Genomic DNA, 24,419 nt, shown 5'->3' with positions numbered 1-24,419 from the left:
TGTAAGTTACACAACTGATGGTGTGAAAGGGTTGAAAGACTACAATATTATGGCATTTAAGGGGGTACTACACCCCTCAATAAATTTGTGACTATTTTTGCATTTTTTTCAAAAATTAATAACACACTGGTAACAAAGTTATGTATATTATATGGGCAATGAATACAATTACTACACTGGAATTTCAGTGACCCAAAACAAGCGGTTCGATACTTGTGATAGAAAATGAGGTACCGCTAGGATGTACCTCATTTCCTATCATATTTACTGAACCGCTTGTCTTGATTCACTGAAATATCAGTGTAGTAATTGGATTCCTTGCCCCAATAATATACAAAACTTTTGTTACCAGTGTGTTATTAATTTTTGAGAAAAATGCAAAAATAGTCACAAATTTACCACAGGGGTGTAGTACCCCCTTAAACAAGAATAATTATGTTTGTTTGGTCTTTATACCTATTACCTGACGCCTTAAATGGATAAAACTGGAAGAATATGGCCCCTGCTATCCCACTCGCCTTAAATTATTCAAGAAATAAATAGGGACCAATACCGTTTACACTACTTGAAATGCAACTCTTGAAAAAATGAATATTCAATATCCATATATTTTTTATTGAAATGAAAACAATGGCATAACAATATTATAAAACATTATAACCATGTAAATTTGTTTGATTGTCTTTTTGCACTGAGTGTTTAGTTATAGCAAGGATTCTCGAGTACTGATATACTATGGTTAACTTATATAGTGATTGTTACTAGACTCTGGTGTTTTCACCAATTTATCAATGTAAAAATGTTGACACGATCTGATCGAATGAGGCCAAAGCAAAAAAAAGCGGCAAAAACGGGGTCAGGACCACCCATCTCCTAACTGTTTAGGTAGGGGTCCGACCTCCTAAAATCATAATAAAAGAAAACATAAAGCAATAATTGACCTCTGTATCTTCCTTTTAAACACGAAAAACATCAAGTTTTAAATAGCTGTACATGATTGTATAGTCTTTCTGCCCATATACTAAACGTCGATATCAATAATTATGGGGTTGTGTAGTTTTTCTGAAGGAATAAGTTCCTTATAATACCCTATATACGAGATCTGTATAAATTATCAAGATAGATTTATCAAATACACCGCACACACCCTGTAATTTTAGGAATACTGAATATCGGTATAACCGTATATTACGCAACATCGGTTAAAATAAAATTTAACATATTCAATAATACTGAAACACTTCTAGAACTGTTGAATGGTTTCCACATTCCAATGATACCATGAACTGCAGTATTAATAAATAAAATAATATTGAACTAAATATCCTTTAATGAAATGGAGACTAGATGCGAGTTCAAATAGGAGCGTGAAAATCTGAGACGAATCAGGTGAAAATGGCCACATCGTCGTGGACTGCACACTGACGAATAACAGATGACCATAAGCCGGTCCATTTGTATTATAATGACTATAGAGGGCGACATTATCAACTTCTCTGCAGTACAAAGCGAGTATTCGCCTATAGAGTGTATGCAATAAATCAACTGGAACGGTATATCAATTATTGAAATGGCATCCATGTTGGAGGACAGTTCTAAGATAGCTTAAGATGACAGAGGGACAGGTCTCTAGATCGATTCCACAACCATTTATACCTGTTACCTGTTTTATTGTAGGATCATGCGAATTGCCCTGTGGTACCTTATGGAGGACAGAATTTTATTTAAATGAGGATGACTCTGTCATGAGTGACGTCGTATTGCATACCCTCTATTGCGCGGTTCCGCCATATGCGAGGAGAGCCTCGAACTGGCAATATGCATGAAAGGAAGTATTACGTGACTTTACGCCCGGGCTTTACGCAATGTTATATGACTGGTTCAATTCCCATTCATGAATGCTGCCATATCGAGGCTCTCCTTGTATATGGCGGAACCGTGCAATGAGTGAATAATGGCGCTTCCCGTGTTCGGCAAATCGCGTAAGCTTCACGGGTTATAATACGTAGTAGAGGGACGGTTTATTATAGTAGTCTCGTATTCGTTATTATGCGATAAATTATCCCGGACAGATGATAATATCATTATGTAGACTCGAGACGTCCACGTAGTCCAGTGGGAGATGCACTGTAAAAAACAGTATCGCACATAAAACCATCACGTGAAAGCTCCCTAATTCTTGACACGAATTTCAATCGCTAAGAATTCACATTCTGTTGATATTTTGCAAACCATTTTTCAATTTCTTTCCATTGCGTCACCATACTTTGGTCTCTGATAAACTGATGGATACGAAAACGAGGGTGTCTTGGATTATCTGTTCTGTAATGCACTAATCGCAGATCAGTATACGGATCTAATGAGTACGTCTCTCCTCCAAGTTTGACACCGTGGATTTTATAATGATGAATGTTGATTGGTCGCGCAATACTTTTATCTCTGCCGCGATTTTCAAGTGTCGGTTCAGGTTGCCGCCACGTGTTCCTTTCAAAAACTGTCAAAGCATTTTTCTCTTCATCGGACGCATTCCACGGCCTGGCGAAAAACCAATTACGCATGCGCACAGCTGCCAAATGATTGTATGATGGATCTGTCAGATAGTCGATAATCTTTGGTTTTGATTGGTTCATCGGTTGAATGAATTCATCGACGTCAACTTTGACCATCCAATAGGAATCGTGTCTATGTCGCCACATACAATCATTCTCATGCGCTATCTGAACTTCTAAGTATGTTTTCCATGGGGTGTGTGTGTGCGACCACGGTACTATCGTTACAAAGCCGATATCTATAAAAGTTTTCAAAGTACTTGGTAACGTTGAGTCCGATTCGTGTGAGTTATCATATATGTAAACGTGTTCCACACCCATGTACATATAATACACTAACCAATCGGGGATGAGATAGTCCATGCCTTTGACCATGGTACACACAGATAGGAACTTTTTCTTTTTAGCGGTAGCACATATTGGGATGTTGACATAGGCGTAACGCAACTCACTAGATCGGTGGAGCGATACAGTCGTTATCTCATGTTTATGTAAATATGCTAATACTCGAGCTGGAATGGGACACGTGATGATCATATTATATTGAGGTTGACCACCAAAACTTAAATTGTCGTCAACAATAGGATCTGTAGTTGTTACAATGTTGTCGCCAAAGTCACAAAAATATTGTTCTTTGTGCCAACTATCATTTTTATATTTAATACCAACAAATACAACTTGATTATCGGTCATATCGGCAAATGCCGAGTGAATAGTCGGCATGCCATTACAAATTAATTTATTTCGTAAATAACATCCGTTGCCAACTTGTGGCAAGTCATTCGTCTGTACCACGGTGTCACACCACGTGTCGGAAAGTCCAGTTTGAATTTTAATTCGCCGCAATAAATTGGCGCCTTTATTCTCTATACGTTGTAGTAACGTTCTGGAAGACCGAAGGTGTGGAGGAGGCGGGTTTTTGAGATTAGTTGGCTCGCCAACAGATCCTATGTTTGGTGTATCGTGGTTTGTATAGAGTAGTAGAGACACGGCAACATAGCACACTATAAATGCAGCGAGGTATAGTACCAATGACCTCTTCCTTCGTAATAGACACCGTAACATGATTGGCTGAAATCTGGGACTCGAATATAGAACGTTATTCACGACATTGACATGTTGAGTTGGTAAGTATAAAGTGTAGTTTTGATGTAGCAGCTCTTCTTCCGTTGTCTTATCTTCCCGTTATCCCAGCTACATGTTGGTGCAGGAATATTCCTTAGACGTACCTGGAAATTAAAAAGAACAAAATGGTTTAGCACTAAGAAACAACTTTTTCTTTGTAATTAATTCTTTGTTGTTTGTCTCACGTTCAAACGACTTCCTATACGACAAGATGAGATGATACATGTAAGATTCTGGGCCTCGTCAAGTCGACTTCCTAGGGGCGAGAAGATGAGGTGACAAGATCCCTGGCCTCGTCAAGTCGACTTCCTAGGGACGAGAAGATGAGATGACCAGATTTGGATCTTGTAAGTCAACTTAAGGCGAGAAGATGAGATGACAAAATCATGGATCTCGTCAAGCCGACTTTCCAGGGGCGAGAAGATGAGATGACAAAATCATGGATCTCGTCAAGTTGACTTCCTAGGGGCGTGAAGATGAGATGACAAAATCGTGGATCTCGTCAAGTCGACTTTCCAGAGGCGAGAAGATGAGATGACAAAATCATGGATCTCGTCAAGTCGACTTTCCTGGGGCGAGAAGATGAGATGACAAAATCGTGGATCTCGTCAAGTCGACTTTCCAGGGACAAGAAGATGAGATGACAAAATCATGGATCTCGTCAAGTTGACTTCCTAGGGACGAAAAGATGAGATGACAAAATCATGGATCTCGTCAAGTTGACTTTCCAGGGGCGAGAAGATGAGATGACAAAATCATGGATCTCATCAAGTCGACTTTCCAGGGGCGAGAAGATGAGATGACAAAATCATGGATCTCGTCATGTCAACTTTCCAGGGGCGAGAAGATGAGATGACAAAATCATGGATTTCATCAAGTCGACTTTCCAGGGGCGAGAAGATGAGATGACAAGATTTGGATCTTGTAAATTCAACCTCCTAGGGACGAGAAGATGAGATGACAAAATCATGGAACTCGTCAAGTCGACTTTCCAGAGGCGAGAAGATGAGATGACAAAATCATGGATCTCGTCAAGTCGACTTTCCAGGGGCGAGAAGATGAGATGACAAGATTTGGATCTTGTAAATTCAACCTCCTAGGGACAAGAAGATGAGATGACAAGATTTGGATCTCGTCCCATCAACTTCCTAGGGACGCGAAGATGAGATGACAAGAGCCAGGATCTCGAAAAGTCAAATTCCAAAGGGAGAGAAAATGCGATCGATGACAAGAGCCTGCATCTCGTCAAGTCGACTCTATTCCCAGGGACGAGAAGATGAGATTGCAAGATTTGGATCAATAGTGATAAGACAACAAGATCCATGTAGAAATAACCGCACAAGATGAGGTGGTGCGATTTTGCACTTTTATCCTCTTTATTTGTCAATTTCAACATAGATTTTAATGAAAATGCAATGTGTTGAATATTATCAATAAACATAAGTTTGTTTAAGGGGTACTACACCCTGTGGTAAATTTGTGACTATTTTTGCATTTTTCTCAAAAATAATAACACACTAGTAACAAAAGTTACGTATATTATTGGGGCAAGGAATCCAATTACTACACTGAATTTTCAGTGCCTCAAGACAAGCGGTTCAGTATAATATGATAGGAAATGAGGTACATCATAGCGGTACCTTATTTCTTATCATAAGCAACGAACCGCTTATCTTGGGTCACTGAAATTCCAGTGTAGTAATTGGATTCCTTGCCCCTATAATATACCTAACTTTTGTTACCACTGTGTTATTAGTTTTTGAGAAAAATGCAAAAATAGACACAAATTTATCGACGGGTGTAGTACCCCCTTAACACTGCCTAATTGCGCCTGGTCGCGCGATTAACATTGATTATTTTACCGATACATATACAGGGTGTAACAATAAAATTTGTACAATTTTGAAAATAGAATGACACAAGTATGCCACTTATTTTTTGGTTTGATATTTATATGCCTATCAAGATAATTTCTTTAGCCACCAGATAAGCTTTGTTCCAATAAAACCGATGGTATACAAGTGAATATATGGCAAATTATGTAACCTAGTCTTAAAACCGCTTGGGCCACTTTTGTCTAAGTGTTACAAAAGTGACTGAATAGAGTTGAACCATGGACCAGTTGGACGGTGCTCTTAGGTAGTTTTAAACAATGGGTTATTCGAAGTGGTAGAAATGATTACATAATCCTGGAGTTTTTGAAAGTCAAAACTAACTTTACTAAGCACTGACATAACAACCTCATTTACTAGAAATCGTGGCTGCATCTCAACAACTTCAACCCCAATTCACGTTGGAAGGGCGTATTTTTATGGTTGTGACATTCGATAGCACATGGATTGTTTATAGCTCATTTTCCAAACTCTTGTTTTGTACTTAATATGGATGCAAAAACTGTTCTCAGTTTTATCAATGGTATATCTTAGGGATATTACTATTAGAAATTAATGTACTTTATCTTAATTTGAAAGAAATTTCAAGACTTCATTTATAGATTTTAAAGAAACATCATATTATTATTAAGTTCATGTAATTATATGAAGAAACATCACTTATAATTAGTTTTTGTCAGTTCTTTAATGCACGATAAGCATATCTACGCGGTGCAAACTTGATATGCGCAAACATGGCAAAAGTGGCCCAACACGTATTCTGGACGATTTAAATAATCGGACATAACTTTTGAACCCAAGTTAGTAAAGAAACCAACTAAACGTCTTCTTTTAGCCAATATATTACTGATTAAAGTGCACATAATATTTTTGCCATAACTTCTTTAGTTTTTCCCTGAGAAGTCAAAATGCAATTGTACAAATTTTATTGTTACACCCTGTAGTGTAACTTTAAAATGGCAACAATCAAACATTCTGTTTATCACAAAATTATGTTTTTCACCCAAGATTTTTTCCAATTGCATATCTTTACATTAGGCCTACCCGGGAGGTCTACTATTATTATCACGCGAAAAAAGAATAAATGTTTGATTTCGCAGGCAACTGAATTAAATGTAGGTTACCTCTTTCTTTTCATGGCCTATGTTCTTTTATACACAAATCCATGTAGTCTCCCGCGATGTACCTGTGCATAGTTTGGAAACAAACCGTTTCACAAAATAGTGGGGATCATGTAGTCAATGAATCACCTCACAGAACGTCATCGCTTGTTTGAGTATTCATGAAATTATTTTAACGCAATGAATTAACCCAAGTTCGATTAGAATGATAACTAGTGGCAAATGGTGGTCATAGACCACAAACCTAGCTGGGGCGTGTTGGTGTTGTGGAGGTTTCTGACCCCTGCAAAATGTTCCCCTGGTCATGAGGTTTGTTGTCACCGAGTTTGAGTCCCGTACTTCTTACAGATGTTCAGAAAATGCTATTTTAAGATTTGACCCCAGATGACCTTTAACCTGACCCCTACAAAATGTTCCAAAATGTTCCCCTGTTCATCTAGTTTGTTGTCACCGAGTTTGAGCCCCGTACGCCTTATAGATGTCCAGAAAATTCATTTCTAAGATTTGACCTCTGTATGACCTTTGCCCTGACCTCTGCAAAATGTTCCCCTGTTCATGAGATTTGTTGTCACTGAGTTTGAGCCACAAACCCCTTACAGATATCCAGAAAATGAAATTATAAGATTTGACCCCATATAACCTTTGACCTGATCCCTGCAAAGTGTTCCCCTGATCATTAAGTTTGTTGTCACCAAGTTTGAGCCCCATACCCCTTACAGATGTCTAGGAAATGCATTTCTAAAATTTGACCTCTGCATGACCTTTGACCTGACCCCTGCAAAATGGTCCCCTGGTCATGAGATTTGTTGTCACCGAGTTTGAGCCCATACCCCTTACAGATGTCCAGATAATGCAATTGTAAGATTTTACCCCTTTAATGACCTTTGACCCCAATTCTGTATGCAAGTTATAGGCGTGTAGTATAGCCGATGCATATGCAAATGACATCATGCCTACTATATAATATGTGGTAGAAGAAGCATTTTGAAGGTATTTGGTTAAATTCCCCTTAATGACCTTTGACCCCAATTCTGTTTAGACACTATGGGCACTGGACATAGCCGATACATATGTGCAAGTTACGTAATTGTAGGGTGTAACATGTAGGAGAAGAAGCATTTTGAAGTTTGTTGGCAGAAGAAAGACGATTCGGAGAGCATTACACTACCTAGCAGGGGGTTTACACCCCCCAGCTAGGTAATAAAATTGGTGATAAAGAAATTAGTTTATTCAGGTAGTGGTCACTGAAAACATCCCCTGCTAAATTACACATAATTATTTCATATTAGGCTTTAAACTGCAAAATATTTCATCTAAATTGCGTTTTGGACTTATAATTCAACAACGGAATGTCATATGAACTTCATTATTCGTCAGGAATTGGTCATATTAATTATTCATTACATAATTATGTCTAGTTATCTTCAGTAGACAGCATGACTCAATGCGTATAGGGCCTACACGTAACCGCATGAAAAGAACTTGGACTGTTTAACAGAGAAAAGATGCGTTGCAACGCAAGATGTTTTTCTGCATCATGAATATCCTTGTGTTCCTGATCTCCGTATATCAGTTTCTTCTTCCGACATCAGAATAGATGCGAACCGGGAGGTGAGATTGATTCTTGAACATAAACGAACATTTATTTGTGTGTGTATGGAGGGGGCGGGGTGCAAAGCCAAATTTTCTTGCCCATTTGTCAATTTTTTGTCTCGGTTGTTCAAATTTTCGTCCTAGCTCGATCTTTACCCTATTTGCGTCCGATTTTTCACATTTTCGTCCCATTTTTAATCTTTTATTGACACATTTTGCTCTTACCCATTTTATCTATGAAAAGTTTGTAATGGATTTCCCCCGCCTGCCCTACGCAACTGACTGTAGAGGGTACATGTATAGCTCCAGGACCGGATGAAGGGGGCACACCGACATCGCCCGGTTAATAATTACATTATTCAACCAGAGACACTGAAATGAATACACGGGATCGATACACGTAAATATGTGATATATGCACGATTGATATTCAGACGATAAATCTTTGGATACCGGGGTGGAAAATGATGAATATCTCATGTGGTTCCTTGCACTTGAATATATATTTTGAACAGATATGATAGTCGTTAGTTTGCGCTTTGAGAGAGTAGCTTGCGTCTTGAGCTGAAAAAGTGACCAAAATTCAAGATTTTAAATAGCGCAGCGTAGACCCTCGTGGAGGTAGTCTCGGGCCAGACTGTATACGTGGCTATCACGAACATACAGGATCGACGAGTGTCAGACTGACTGACACAAAGTGGCTGTGTAGGAGCCCGTGTAGGAGACTATACGCTGGCGAAGTTACGTAATAATCGGATTAACTACCATAGCAATAGGTGAAAACAATTTTTGAATATACCGCGCTGCACTGATACGTTCACGTGGTACCTCTGCATTGAACCATATCATGCTGATCACTTGCACCTGTAGAATTAGTATCTTTGAAAAGGCCAGTATTGTATTCGGTCTACAATTACAGACATACACAGGTGATGAGTGTAACCTAGAGCGTGTTTATAGTGGTGTACGGTATTTATACGGTATCCTTATACGCATATAGGATTAGAATGGAATGTGACTTATCCGTTATCTCGGCTGTTTATAGTGACAACCAATAGCGCTATTCTGAATCCGAGGTGGTTGAACTCGTTGTGTTCGAGGTCACCGCAATGCAATGTGGGAGACACAAATATGGTGCCAGTTTCAAATAGTTTGCCGTCGAAACGACACCGGCTATTTTTTTAAACATTATTACCACATTACCGTACCATATTTGTTGGTGATGTGTTATTACAGTGGTAAATTTGAGCTCGAAGAGTTAAATTACCCTGCTCCACTTCCTTGAATAACGGCATCGTTAATCCCTGTCTGTTTATAGTGGACGAATACGGAATGAATATACGGCAATATCCATCGATATCGAAGGATATCAGTTCCGTATAATATGTGCGGCAAATAGCGCTATTGGTCTGTTTATAGTGGCGACCAATACCGTATAAGATGTACTTATACGCTAAATACCGGATAATCTGGCTCACTATAAACACGCTCCTACTTGTAGTGAAGCGCGATATGTTCAAAATTGTTTTCACCTATTGCTATGGAAATTAATCCGATTAATTACGTAACTTCGCCAGCGTATAGTAGAGGCAGTCTATAAGCAGATGACAATGGCGAATGTATGCTCGCTGACCGTACATCCAGAGGTTAGTCACAGGCTAATGCCATTAGCCTTAGTCGGATGTCCTTCAGCCCAACGTACTGAATGGTCTATTGTTCTATTGTGTCCGATTTGAGCGCTGACATATTGGAAAATGTTGCCAATCAATATTCATGAGAGTGTACATTCAACGTCCAATTTTCGAAATTGGGTGACTTGTGCTTGGCTGGTGTAAAATACATCTGACTGGGCGTTTTAAATACGTAACGCATAAAGGCATTGGCATCATCGAATGGCTGCCTATAGTGCTGTTAGTGTTAGGCCGGGGGTGTGGGGGTGTGTGTGTGTGTGTGTGTGTGTGTGGGGGTGGGGGGGGGGCTGTGTTTAGTTTCTATAATAATTATTATAAGGCCTACATTAATTATTTGTCATTCATTTCTTTTCCTTTCTCTGTACTTGCTAAAGTATCACTCCCTCATCTACCTTCCCTTCTCCATCCCCTCTTACGTTTTGTCCCCTCTCATTCCTATCATTTTCCTCACCTTTCTATTTATTTACGTCTATTTATTTATTTCTCTTTATTTCTTCCTCTTTCTCTCTTCCTCCAGTCCCCTCTCATTCTTCATATCCCTCCTTCAACCTCATCCCTCCCAAGACCTCTCACAGAAGAGCTGCCCCCTTCAGTACGCCACTGATTATGACGACATTCTCCTTCTTAAAATAAAATAAAATAAAATCTCAATTTGTAAAACAACTTTTATATAGGCCTATACCGGTATACTTATTATATGTTACATGCATACGTAGCTCCCGGGACGTAGCTATTTAATACCATTATAGACATGGCAGCCATGATGTGTAATCATTCAGCAGGCGCATTCAATTTATTTAAATGAAGCACCTAATGTCAGTGGGGTGACAACGAACTATGCATTAGCGGCTAATGTGTGCCTTTTGTGCTTACGGCTACTCAATCACACCCTTGGGTTTATGTATAACAATAGGTACTTTTCGCTTTCACGCGACTTGCATTTGATCACTTATTGACAGTAGCCTGCTAGGTAAAGCGTTAATACACTGTCGGGTCAGCTTACCGATTTAATGGTGGAAGCCCTTTGTCCCAAACAAAAGGTACCTTTCGATGAATAGCTTGTCAGATTTCAAATCGGCACAAGGTTTCAATGCGTTACGTAATCTATTTCCTCTCCATCTTATAATAGCTCCATGCTTCAGCCCACTATGGCGCATTAAAAAACTATTAAACAGGTGGTAACACAATGCCATGCGTGGCTGTGGATTCAACCTACCATGGCATTTTCTGCCATGAAGATATCGGGGCGATGACACTGTGGGGGGTCTGGTAGAAATATTAAGGGTACATGAATACAGATTCGAGTGCATCTTTAGCCATTACGTTTAGAATTCGGGATTCATTTTTAGTAACTTTTTTGTTTATTTAAGGCAATAAATTTCATGAAAATTTGGTTTAAGAAAGGATTTTTCAAGTTCCAAATTTTCTCAAAAAAGTGTCAATTTTAAATAGTTTTAAACTAAATTTGCAAAGACTTTCCCAAAATTGGTATAATTGGTAATTAAGACTAACAGCCCCACCTGTCTAGGTGCCCTTAATAAATGTTATTATTATTCCATATCTAAATTCGTTTTCTTTCTTATTTTTCAGTGTATTTTCTGTTTGCTATATTCGAATACCTGGTTGTGGTAACCAATGTATTGTTCCACTCTGATACTTGAGAGGATTTCTCATATCGCTGTATCATATATGGACATGATGGACGACGTGCACATAATAAATTATTGACCGAGTGAACATGGTGAAATTGTCATAAGCCTCATTGCATATGACAATTTAAAAGCACTTTTACCAATATGACAATTTATAGGCACTTTCACCAATATGTTCACCATGGAAATTGTGGGATAGGCAAGTTACGACGGGAATTCATAACAATTAGTGGGTTTTTAGCGGGTTCGCCATCGGACAAGTTTAGAACTATATCAAGCTTTTGTCAGGAGTAGCTCTGACTTCTTCAGGACAAAGTACCTAAGAATGAGACATGTAGACCGCCCAGTGCCTATGGCTCTGAAAAGAGCCGTTCACTAAAGACTGTCCCTTGTCAACTGAGAACAATCAGATCTCGCCTATCTGCTAATTTTAAAGGTTTTGGTGGCTCTGAAAAGAGCCGTTCACTGAAGACTATCCCTTGTCTACAGAAAACAAGCAGACCTCGCCTATTTGCTAAATTTAAAGGTTTTCAGAGGTTTTCCCGCTTTCACAAGCTTCATGAATCGACCACTACGTTCTGTTATGGGCTTTGTCTCCGCTGTAGGCCTAACCCATCTTTGCACAGTATTTTTGCCACATCAGACACACCATAATTAACCAGAAGGACATTTCTCGTATCGTAAAATGTCATTTGGTTGTCTGGTGTGCTCTCAGGTCGATCCCAAAAAAATACTATGCAACAGGCAATGTGATAAATCAAGCATAACTCGCACTGATGCAAATCGGAACTCAACTGATATTTTGGGGGTAATGCCCCCTAATACAATCATACCGTGTATTCAGCATGCTCAGGCAGTACATGTATGCACCGGGCCTTAATTGTACAATTAACATGATTAATATTACTTATATATATCTCGGCTATACGATCGACCTACCTGTAGTATGCCCTTACATCATGATGCCATCCATGCACCTCGAAAGACTAAATGAGAACAATCAATAGGTAAAATAGTCACATATTTCAAAACCATGCCATTACTTTCCAGAAATCAATTAAACCCGTTCAATACCATATTCACCTTTTAGTGTTTACCATTTTAGGCTATACAGAATGGCCAACGCAACGTGCTTGGAAAACATTCTCTATTTGCGATCAGCTTATTATTACGATGTCTTTGCTTGAACAATTTTGAATAATCGTTTTCTCGTAGAGGTTCAATGGTTAGCAATATTTACCTTGTATTTATCCGAGGCAAAGGGCAAAGTCGACGTCCCAATGAGTGCCAGCGTTGCAGGTCATCGCAAACATGGACTGGTTCACGCGGAAACTCGACCGGATTCCTAAAATACAAAATTAAAAGGTAAATATTGTACACTTATTTCCTGAAAAAGCTGCAAAGCACAAATGATTATTATATTAATTGTCGGATCGTAACCAACATGCAGTTATGTAAGCATTTTTCCCAACACTATCCATCCGATTCCAAAGGTCATGCAATATTTTTGTCCTGGTATTCTTCGCAAATTACACCCGGATATATTTGTACTGCAAAAACCGGAAACTCACTGTTTATTTTGGAAAAAATTATCATCTGTTAACCATGTTTACATGATAGTAGTATTGATTGAGATACACAAATTTGTCACAAATTTATATCGAAACAAGGCTGGTGATGGTGACCGTCATCAGTCTCAACGTGGCTTAATATTTGCTTAACTTTGTTTGTCCTGTCACTGACCTTTAGTTTAAATAAATTTCATTGTATTGACCACAAGTATTAATATGTTTAGTGACCTCAGCTCAACCACCACACGAGCAACAAGTAATTTATAATTTAGATATCAATATAGCCTATAAAAACGATCATAAGTTTTTTAGGCTGCTATCTTCATAAGACAGCAATTATCAAACTGCGCTCATTCATGCCGCACTACATCAATTAGCTTCAATTTCAACCACGCCTTCAACTTCAAGTGAGCTGCTATCTACCTAAGACAGCATTTTATTTAACCTAGCCGTCACTTGAACTTGAACCTTGATTACGTAATCCCCGTAAGTTACTAGGGCGTAAATTACAAAGTATGATGATACCGCTTTCGATCACATGAAGGTATTTTTTTTGTAAAGTGTAGCAGCCGTAGTACTTCAGCAAGTGGATTCAAGACCTGACTCGCGTTGGTGTCCAAAGTGAGACTTAAAAAGTCTCATATCATCAAAAGTCAGATTTTGGCATCTTTGTAAGTGTCATGTGCAACATAGCCTGTTAGCGGAAGCTGAAAATCTTGTATTAAAGACAAAATAAGACATCTATATAGGCACATAATTGCTTAGAGAAGGGGTTTCAACTTTGTCAATACCGCTGTTTTCTGTTCTCGTTTTTTGCCAATTTTTTTATTTCAATTATAGGCCTACCTAACGTGTCTAATGCCAATGTTAATGACTTATGGTTTCGTGACTTTTGGGTAAGTTTTTTACACTTTTGCTGGCATCACAGAATCGGACTTTAAAGTTAACGATACCGTGATATTTTAGAAACTGAATCTGATGACAATGAACGTCTTTTGTTCCCATTTGATATACTACAAACAAATACTATCAAAAATTCTCAAAATTGAGCCAAAATTGCACGGTAAAAAACTTAAACTCAAAATTAAGGGATATATACCGGTATGAGGCCAAAATAAGTCTGAACTTGTAATAAGGGGAGGTATTGGCCATAATAAGTTCATAATACCAACATTTCAGTTTGTTTGTTTGTTTGTTTGTTTATTTATTTATTTATTTATTTATTTATTTATTTATTTATTTATTTATTTATTTATTTATTTATTTATTTATTTATTTATTTATTTATTTATTTATTTATTTATTTATTTATTTATTTATTTATTTTATTTTATTTTTTTAATTTTACGAACGACAATACTTTTCACCTGGAAAAGATAATGGGTTAGGTGATATTTTTCTTAATATCATTTTTTTTTTCAAATATGAAGTTATCTTATTTTACTTGGTATAGATCTACATGTTGCTATTAAAATTCTGAACAAAATGACACGGAAAAACAGCTCTGTAGTGTGTTACATTTTGGAATTATTGTCATAGCCTACGTCCGAGGTCAGAAGAAAAATGCGAGTTTTGCGTATTATGACTTTGACTATGTCCAAAAGCTCTAAAATTAGGTATGAACAACTCACATATCATTCCAAATGGTTTAGATGCAAACACTTATGGTCCATTTAAAGGAGTATTTCGTGATCCTAGCATCCTCTTTTTATGACATTTTTCAGTAGAAAAAAACGAAAAAAGCTTATTCCGAAAATTTCAGTTGATTCCGATTTTACGTTTGCGAGTTAAATGCATGATTATGTGTATTACACTGCTTCATTTACAATGTGTTATAATAATTTTTTGGTATACCAGAACGAAATTATTTCGTTCTGGTATACCAGAACGAAATTAAAATTTCACGATATCTTTGCTAAACGAATTAATCTGCAAGATTTTTTTTTTGTATATAAACATTATGTAGCCAGGGTTTCCAGTGATATAAAAATCTCAACTTTTTTTTTTTTTATAGTGGGGGGATGATGCTGTGGATCACGAAATGCCCTTTTAACATTTAAAGGCTCGTTTTGAACCCAGGATTTTGAATCTTAAATTAGGGTCCCAATAAGGTCCAATTTGGTAATTTTTCCATCATCCACAGCCAAAGTCAAAATTTGTAACGCAAAACTCGAAACCATTTTAATTGCGAATAGCAATGCGTGGTAAAATACCAAGACTATTTTTTAATGGAAAACCTGAAATACGAGCGGGAATACGAGTCACAAATTCTCACAATGAATACATTAAACACAATTTCAAACATTTATGGCCGAATAAACTTTTCTTGAAACAGGTGAAAGTTCAAAGGTGAAATCCACCTGTTGCACCACGTTTTGCTGGTACCAAATATAGCGTATGTAAACATTTCTCACCGTTGAGGAGCGTGCAAAGAATTGGGCTATCTACTTAGAACCATAGAGATACGGTACCCATTGAAGAATACAGTGCACGTTATAGAGAGATGCGAGTGAAGATTTTGCCCAGGGATTTTGGTATGAAGACAGGTAAATGTAGGCTAGATATCATTTTCGTATAAACTTAAAATACTGTTATTAGGCATGCCTTGTATTATGTAAAATGTCATGCAATCTGCAGCGAATTCCACGTCATCCATCATCAGTGCAGTGCACTGCTGACTTCTTCTTCCTATACATGTATAAAGTGTAGACTTCAGGTACTGAAGATTTCACACTGCAAGTGGTAGCACGCGCACGTCCTCATGGACGCATTCTCAAATTACAGGTGCAGTTATTTACAGGTGAGTGCAGTTAAAAAGCTTGGTTTTGTGGTGTCTAGTTGAGGCTGCCCTTCAATGCCGCTTTGAAGGCATTAAGGGATGGCTGCTGTGCTGGCTCCAGTTTGAGTGAATTCCAGTCTCTAGAACTGAAGTTCTCGGAAAGAATGAAGACAGGAAGACTTGAGAGTCGATCAATTGAACTGCACAGAAAACATGGACTAAGTAGAAGATGGTCTTCTCTTTGGTCATCAGAATCAGAATTCACTGAGTTTCGCTTCAGAACTTCTGCACATAATAAGGGACTGTGCAATAATTATGAGCCATGAGGGGAGGGGTAAAATTGGGGGGGCAAGAATTTTTGGCGAGCCAAAAGGGGGGGAAGCAATTTTGGCAAGCCGAGAGGGGGTTAGTCTGTGTTATGCACTTTCAGTTTCCCATGCGTTTGAATGGGAATTATTTTGCCTACTCGCCACAAGTTTAGGGAGCACATTTCTTCAATATTTTGACAAGTTGACATCAAATGTTCTGTTTTATATTGTTTGGCAATAATGTCTTTTGCCAATGAACTAGTAGTATGTCATGTAATTTTGTGTTTTTGATCGCAAAGATCAGATATTTTTATTCCCGATTCCAATTCTGCACTCTTCGCAAGGGTGGAGAATTCGGCAGAACTTTGACGATAATTTTGCCTTTTTGGACACTAAAATGCATTTGATCCTTAATTTTGTTTCAACCGAGTCTTGATTTAGCAAGCACAATATTAAAGGTGGGTACCAATTTTATATACCTTTGATGAAATTTTGAAGAAATTTTTCAAATATCTGACCTGCGCAAACCGTTAAAGTGAGTATTTTCCATAGACAGACAAAATGGTAATTAAACTATATAAATAAAAGGAAGATTGCCCCATCTTGTGCGCAAGTGTTCTCCGAATTGCCTAGACTTTCGACTTTGATTTAGTGGTATATTGATCGTGTACATATTACCATTATTTCATCGGACATTCGTTTTTGCAAAACTATTCAATCACTATGGAAATAACAAAAAAAAGGGTCGGTTGCCAAGAGGTTGTTTAAAAGGTCAATAACCTTACGGGCCAGGTCATGACAAGATACGCGTCAAATGCATGCGGTGTCCAACACGCGCGGTAAGTGGCGAGTCACACACTGGGACCCGTGAGGCCTACTAAATCTCCACATCGCGCTTACATCGCTTCTGCAACTACGGTAGGCCTTATCCGAGACTTTTCATGCCAAACTCCAAGGGCAGCTAAAAAAATGCCAAACGGATGCAGGTCATAACATACAGTAGATCCCTTACCAATGCTGAAGCCTTATTAAGCATTATTTAAGCAATATCATAAGCAATAAACAAAATATGCTTTATTTTAGCAATACCACAAGCAGTGTTGAAGCATATTGCTTATATTAAATCAACTAACTAGCAATATAAATATTTTAGGCAATATATTGTTAAGGGGTACTACACCCCTCGATAAATTTGTGTCTATTTTTGCATTTTTTCAAAACCAATAACACAGTATCAATTACTACATTGAATTTCAGTGACCCAAGACAAGCGGTTTGTTATTTATGATCAGAAATAAGGTACCACTAGGATGTACCTCATTTCTTATCATATATACTGAACCGCTTGTCTTGAGTCACTGAAATTTCAGTGTAGTAATTGGATATCTTGCCCCTAATAATATACATAACTTTTGTTACCAGTGTATAATTATTTTTTGAGAAAATTGCAAAAATAGTCACAAATTTACCATATGGGTGTAGTACCCCCTTAACTGCATCAATGTCCATTAGCAGTATAAATCTAAATACACAATTGATATCAACATTTCAAACAATATACTGTTAACAACTAGTATTATAAGCAATATAAAATTAGCAATATAAAATATTTAGCAATATGACCTCAGGGTCAAATGGTGCATTATGGGAATATATTTCCAACTGTCATTTTGAATTGTGATGACTGCAGAGATGATGTAGCTCCTTGTTTTTTTGATGTTTTCAGCTATGAAATGCCTTCTTTTCATTAACATAAATAACATTGTGATGTTATTTGACAATCAATGTATATTGTGATCCATAGTAATTATTTTTCCCGCAAGTGCAGCATAGCTCTTATTGCTGCTGCTTCCTAGGCTGGTCTTTGGGGGGAGATCCTGATCCTGAACCCTAAATTTAAACCAATCATAATTATTCAATAGCTAAAAACTTTGCGGTCTCCCCTCACCCTCCAAATAAAAACATAATTCCAATTCTTGAACATATTTGACCTTTACAAATAACCTGGGAAATACCCCTTCCCCCTTCAAAGTACAAATATTCCCAATATACTGCAGAGCAGTAGCACACCCCAACTTTACCAAACAAACTCTTCCAATAATTTTATGCTAAGGTGACAACTCACATGTACTTGAACTCTCCAAATGACAACTCACCATATTTAAACTCTCCAAATGTCCCTCCATAGCTGTTAGAGGGCCAAAAAATTGCAACGGTGCACAATTGGTCGACGGGCCAGATCTTGCCCCCTATTGAGAACCCTGGTATATCCATTAAAGGTCCGTAACCCGATCGACAGCATCATCCCCCCGATTTTTTTTATTGTTTTTGAGGTTTTGGTATCACATAATAGATACTATTTTTCTCATTACTATCCTGAAATTTGACGCTCCAAGTCGATGTATTTCCAGAGAAATCATGAAACACAGCGGTTTTTACAGGTTACCAGTTGTTCGCATTTTACACGACACGGGAGTTTTGGGTAGTCATAGAATGAAATCGGAATAGATTCGGAAGACTTCACCCCAGTACCAATTGTCCGCAAAAAATACATCAAATAGGCCCCTAATGTCAAACTATAGATGGCGCTATAATGATATAAAACAAAAAACAAAAATAAAGAAATACATAAGAGGCGAAATAAATAAGGAAACATGACCTATATTGTCAAGCATGATACGAGGAATATGAAAAAAATTATGAGAGCACCTCCCCCATTAAAAAATTAGTTTAAAAATAAAACAAAGAAAAATCATAAATATGTGAAAATGTGCATCATATAGCTAAAAATAAAGAAATAATTAAGCTTAAGTAAATACAGCATGGGCTATCTTGTCAAGAAAGATAATGAGCGCAGTGATACGTAATGTTTTTTAAGATTAATCAGTATGAATAGAGGGTATAAAAGTGTACAGGGGCGAGCCGGTTTTCAGTGCCTTTTCGAACACTTCCTGTTTCCACCGGGACATGCGCCGCCGTTGTTTCGGGATGCCTGACCAGAATGCAATTCACGCTGCACCAGTGTATTGGCTTGCTAATATGCTAATTATTCACATTTATGCTGAAATTGTTCCGTTTTCTCACATAGATGGATAAAGGGGACAATATTTGACATTGTATGTAAGTTTGAAGAGAATCCATATCCTAAACCGATAGGGTTACCCCCCTTTAACATGTCATGTAGTATTAAATGATGCATTATTATAGTGATAGTCTGAGATACAATGTAGTATGATTTAGGTTGTGTTTCTGTTTACCACCTGCTTTAGCTGATCAATTCTTCATTCCAGATTTTATGGTATGTGATTTACACAGGCCCGTAAATGCCAAAGGCCCAAAAAGTCCCATTTTGCGAGTGAAGTGAACACAAAAATAGATGTTTTTATGCCTTTTTGACACAAAAAGTCCCATTTGCGAGCATAGTGAGTGAAAAAATAGAGGTTTTTATGCCCCAGTCAAAAAAGGTCCAAATTTTGAAAAAAAAAGTCCACTTTTTCAAAATCAGCCCCCCAAAAAAAAAAAAAATCCTGGCTATGGGCCTGGATTTATACACAATATAATGGTTCTGTATATTTTCTTTTTCAGCATAATGAGGAACAAACAAAAAGGTGTGATAGCAGCATTGCTTTTTGCAGCAGTTGTCATCACTGGTTACTATTACCATATAGGTAAGATTAATACAGAGGCATGTAGTGTAAGGGTCAGGATTTTGCATAATTTTCTAAAAATGCAAACAAAACATAATCAGCTTAAAAATAGGTCTACAAGAAAATATGATATTCATCTCACTTTTGGTTCAGCTACGAAGTGAAATAATCCTGTTCCATCATAAACATCTTGACATTGACAATGGTGAGACCTGTAAAAATTTTGAATTTTTTGAACTGTGAATTTTTTTGTTCATTATTTTTTATTTGCAGTACCATTTTTAATAACCTAATTGGTGCCTTAGCAGGGGCAAGTCATGTGGGGGATGGGTATTAAAATGGTGAAATTAGCCCTACTAAAGTTTTAGCATGTGGCCTGCAGTCCATGGGTTAGCAACCCCTTGTGTAAAAGCTCATTTTATTTTACACATTTGACAGAATGTAGAACTTTAATAAGCACATTGATAGGGGGCACTCAGACAGTTCACTTGAAAATTCCACTGGGGGACAGTTAACATCATGAGCACTACCTACCATACTAACATTGCCTCTGATTGGTCAATTACATGATATCTCCCCTTCAATGACCAATCAGAATGGAGCTTTGCAAATAATTCACCCCATTTTTTGTGTGGTGAAATTATTCTAACAATATTGCTGATTGGTCCAACTGATAATGAAAACTTCTTTTTGGCCAATCGGCAGGTAGTTCTCATGGGGTTAATCATTTGTGGAGGAGTGCTAATTAGGTCAAATACCGTATATTGCCTTATTTGGCGGGCAAGGGAATATGCTGTCTTTACACATTTTTGTTGGTGATGGCTATGATTATTTTCTAAATAATGTTTTATTATCATACCTCTATAGAAAAAGCTGAACTTGACAAACAGCACCAAATCCGATTGAAACGATTCAGTTATGTGACCCGTGACCCCGATCGGAGAATAACCTTCAGTTATCAGACGTCCATTAACCAATCTATGAATTTTGATGTGAGCCAAGTAGACCTAGCATCAGGGAAAATGCCGAGTGATACCAGGCTGGATCGCCAGATGGTGATAGTCATGGGTTTTGGGTCACGCAGGATGTACAAAGGTCTCGGTTGTGTGGCATCTATTCAGTCGCATATGCCGTTCAAGAAAATTATTGTGTACGACTTGGGAATCCATCCTAAGATGGTTAAAAAGGTAAGTTACAAGGCTGGGACGTGCAGTAATGACAAGAGTTCCATTCAGACCCCGAATGATCTAATGAAAGCACTGTGCCAAGGCACACATGGTGAGCACTTTGATGTGAAGCCCTAAACAGGTGTGGTCCAATGGCCCATCAGATTATGAAGGTAGTAAGGGCAGCACCCATGGTAACTCCTGAATTTTACCTTTTTAAAACCTTAAAATTTGTCAAATTTGAGAAATTAGTGAGAAAGATGTTTTATTGATTTCAAATGAAGACGGTTTGCTATTTTGCCCAACCTTTTTTCCCAGACCTTTTCCTCAACTGACCAAATCTTCAATCCCCCATGAAAAGCATGTTAAAATATGTTCCTCAAACATTAACACTTGTGCAGGATACTATTTTATATTTGTGACATTTAAATTTTTTTTCTGAATATTTCAATCAAATTGAACATAAGAAACTGTACAAATGTAGCTTAAATTCAAATAAAACAGGTGGGTGCAGATTATATTTACAACTTTGTGAAAATTTCAATAACCATCATCCAACCTGATAATATATAAATTCAGGTTTGACAAAAAATCTGCTAAATGATCAATAACTCACTGCACACAGGGGTGTCGACTGTTGACGACAAGTTTAGAAAAATTCAGAAATATCGGAATGGTAAAATTTCATGCCCATATTTGGAATCATCATGAAAAATGCATTAAGATTAGTACAAACACGCCTAATATTGGTTCAGTGGTTCAAGATAGCTCTTGATCTCAAAACTTGTGCCTTTTATGTTGAAGCCTATGCCTAAATTAAAACAGCATTAAAACAGATTTTCAGTTTCAAGTAGATTTATAGGGGTAGGGGAAAGGTATTGAGGTAGGGACTGTGTGGGGTAAGGGGAACAAACAGGGTTGGGTTGGGGTAAGGGGGGATGTGTAAGGGTGTGGTGGGGTAGGATGTGGTGTAGGCAGTGGGTAGGGGACATTTTTTGCTCCGTGTAGTTCTACCATCAGCTAGGGACTTTGCAGGAAATTATAATAGATAAATGTGCCCTTTCTTACTGTCAAAAACTTCTCTTGCCCAAGGTAATTCTGACAGCAGGTGGTCTTGAAAGCAGGTGTGACTTGGGGTTCATGAACCTGTTTGAGAACCTCCTTGTCCAGTTTGTGTTTATGATTATTAATGATTAGTCTATTTTATATACTTGATTTTATTGTATTACAGTTACGTCAGATGTGCAATGTGGAAGTCCGTAAAGTGGATTTCTCCAAATACCCGAAGCATGTGAGGAAAACAGAAAATCATGCATGGCAAATCTTGGAACTTAAGGTAAGTAGGTTTATTTAGTTGCATAATTTTCTGAGATGATATGCACAGCAGCGCAAAGGACTATCCCATTATGCTTTGCAGTACAATAATAGAACTGCATGTACCAGACCATAGAAAATGTGAACAAAATCACTCACTGCAACTTTCAATGAAAAACAACTCACTTAAAGATGCGTAACCCGATCGACAGAGCGACGCCCTCAATTTTTCTTGAATTTTTAATTTTTGCATGATCGTAATTCCTGGGCAATACATTCAAAAATTGTATTCACTTATTGCTATGGTAATTAATCCGGTTATATCACTACTTCTACTGCAAATGCCAGAGGGTTCACTATGTCCAAGGTTTGCTATGTCGAATGTAAATAAGGTTTGCTACATGTCGAATATGAAAGAGGGTTAATGGTTCACCACAGTTAGGGCAAAGCTTAGGGTTAGGGTAGTTTTTAAGGTTTGACATAGCGAAGCTTATTTCATATTTGACGTGGCAGACCATGCAAACCTTTTATGCAGGGAACCTTATTTCATATTCAACTTAGCGGACCTTCGACACGTACAGCAAACTTTCAGCATATCTGGCTTTTAACCTAAAATTTATGTGCATGTAAAATATGTAGATATATATACCTAATTTTATATTCCTCTTTTCAATTTTACAGTCTATCTTAAAAGAATATGGTGCTTTCTTCTACATCGAACCCGACATGCGTCTCCGAGCCCCAATCAGCATGCTGCTCCCGTACATCATCAAACAAAATGGCATCTTAATGGACGTTGAAAGCGACAACACCACCGTTCAAGTCACGCATCCGGAACTCTTTCGTGCACTTGATATGTCCATTGTAAACTTCAAGCGTGATTTTCCCAATGCACCTATCGGGACTAAATTTATCGCAGCAGTAAACAACTCAGCTTTAGTTAAGACTTTATGGAAGCCTTTGGCCGATTGTGCATTATCGTGGAAGTGTATAGCACCGTTTGGTTCGGAACATAAAGATGTTGTACCGGAGGTCAAACTCATACACACAGATATGAATTTTCGGTTTTAACTTTGTTGTTATATCGAACATTAAAAAACGACTGGTTACCGAAAGACGACACCAAGGAAATGATGGAGAGACTGTACAATTTGGTGGATCCGGATTTCATGCATGATTATCTATGGGCGCATTATTGTAACCCACCACAGAGCGAAGTTAACTGTTTGGAAGATGAGAAGAAATGCAGTCCATGAGCTGAGTAATCGGGATGAGTGCCTGTGTGTTTCTACAGTATTATTTGGTAGAATTACGTCCACATGTATGGAATTCCATGTCATTCAATCATGACTTCTGTCTAGTCTGAAGGGTCGCTAGTCAGAAGGTTCTATAGTCCAAAGGGTCGCTAGTCCAAAAACCAAATTAAGTTCGCTAATCTGAAGGTTCTCTAGTCCGAATATAGAATAAGGGTTAGTAAGCCTTATTCTATATTCGGACAAGAGAACCTTATTTATTATTCGGACTAGGGAACTCTCGGACTAGAGAACCCGATATTCGGACTAGCATACATTCTTCAGAATTCGAACAAGGGAATGGTAAATTACCTGTTTGGACTAGCGAACCAGTAGCGTAGCTGCAGGGGGGCAATTGTCCCCCCCTGGCAAAAATTGCCTATTTGGGCCCCCTCCCCTAGTGCAAGGGAAAAAGAGGAAAAAGGAGAAAGAGGAAAAAAGAGGGGAGAGAGAGGGGAAGAGAGGGAGAGGAGGGGCAGAGAGATGGGGAATCCATGCGATATGCAATACCACACGATTATTATCAATAAGCCTGGCAAAAATTCTCTATTTGGGCCCCCGCCCCCAGTGGGAAATTTGGTGGATTTGGGCCCCACCCCATACAGGCTTGCCCCCCCCCCCCTGGAAAAAATCCCAGCTATACACCGCGGTAGCGAACCTTCAGATTAAGGAGCCTTCAGGCTAGGGAACCTTCGGACTAGAGAGTTGTCACCCATTCA

The 24,419-nt window shown here is 38.1% G+C and overlaps 2 protein-coding genes across 3 annotated transcripts; one reads left to right on the top strand and one right to left on the bottom strand.

Moving 5' to 3' along the window:
• Positions 1-594: 594 nt before the first annotated feature.
• Positions 595-13,002, bottom strand: LOC140157163 (uncharacterized). Of its 2 annotated transcripts, none has more exons than XM_072180255.1 (2): positions 12,864-13,002; positions 595-3,778 (listed from the first exon to the last, which is right to left on the bottom strand). In XM_072180255.1, the coding sequence occupies exon 2, from the start codon at positions 3,612-3,614 to the stop codon at positions 2,199-2,201; it is 1,416 nt and encodes a 471-aa protein (XP_072036356.1). In that variant the 5' UTR covers positions 3,615-3,778; positions 12,864-13,002; the 3' UTR covers positions 595-2,198. The 2 variants fall into 2 exon arrangements, with proteins under 2 accessions (XP_072036356.1, XP_072036355.1); XM_072180254.1 differs by lacking the exon at positions 12,864-13,002 and adding an exon at positions 12,563-12,776.
• Positions 13,003-15,632: 2,630 nt separating this feature from the next.
• Positions 15,633-24,092, top strand: LOC140156369 (uncharacterized). Its single transcript, XM_072179335.1, has 5 exons — positions 15,633-15,740; positions 19,867-19,949; positions 20,796-21,115; positions 22,326-22,430; positions 23,090-24,092. The coding sequence occupies exons 2-5, from the start codon at positions 19,871-19,873 to the stop codon at positions 23,477-23,479; spliced, it is 894 nt and encodes a 297-aa protein (XP_072035436.1). The 5' UTR covers positions 15,633-15,740; positions 19,867-19,870; the 3' UTR covers positions 23,480-24,092.
• Positions 24,093-24,419: the final 327 nt, after the last annotated feature.

Source organism: Amphiura filiformis, chromosome 7 (genome assembly GCF_039555335.1).
Source record: "Amphiura filiformis chromosome 7, Afil_fr2py, whole genome shotgun sequence".
Taxonomy (NCBI): domain Eukaryota; kingdom Metazoa; phylum Echinodermata; class Ophiuroidea; order Amphilepidida; family Amphiuridae; genus Amphiura; species Amphiura filiformis.
Note: the sequence above shows the minus strand (reverse complement) of the source record. Positions and strands in the feature narration are given on the sequence as shown.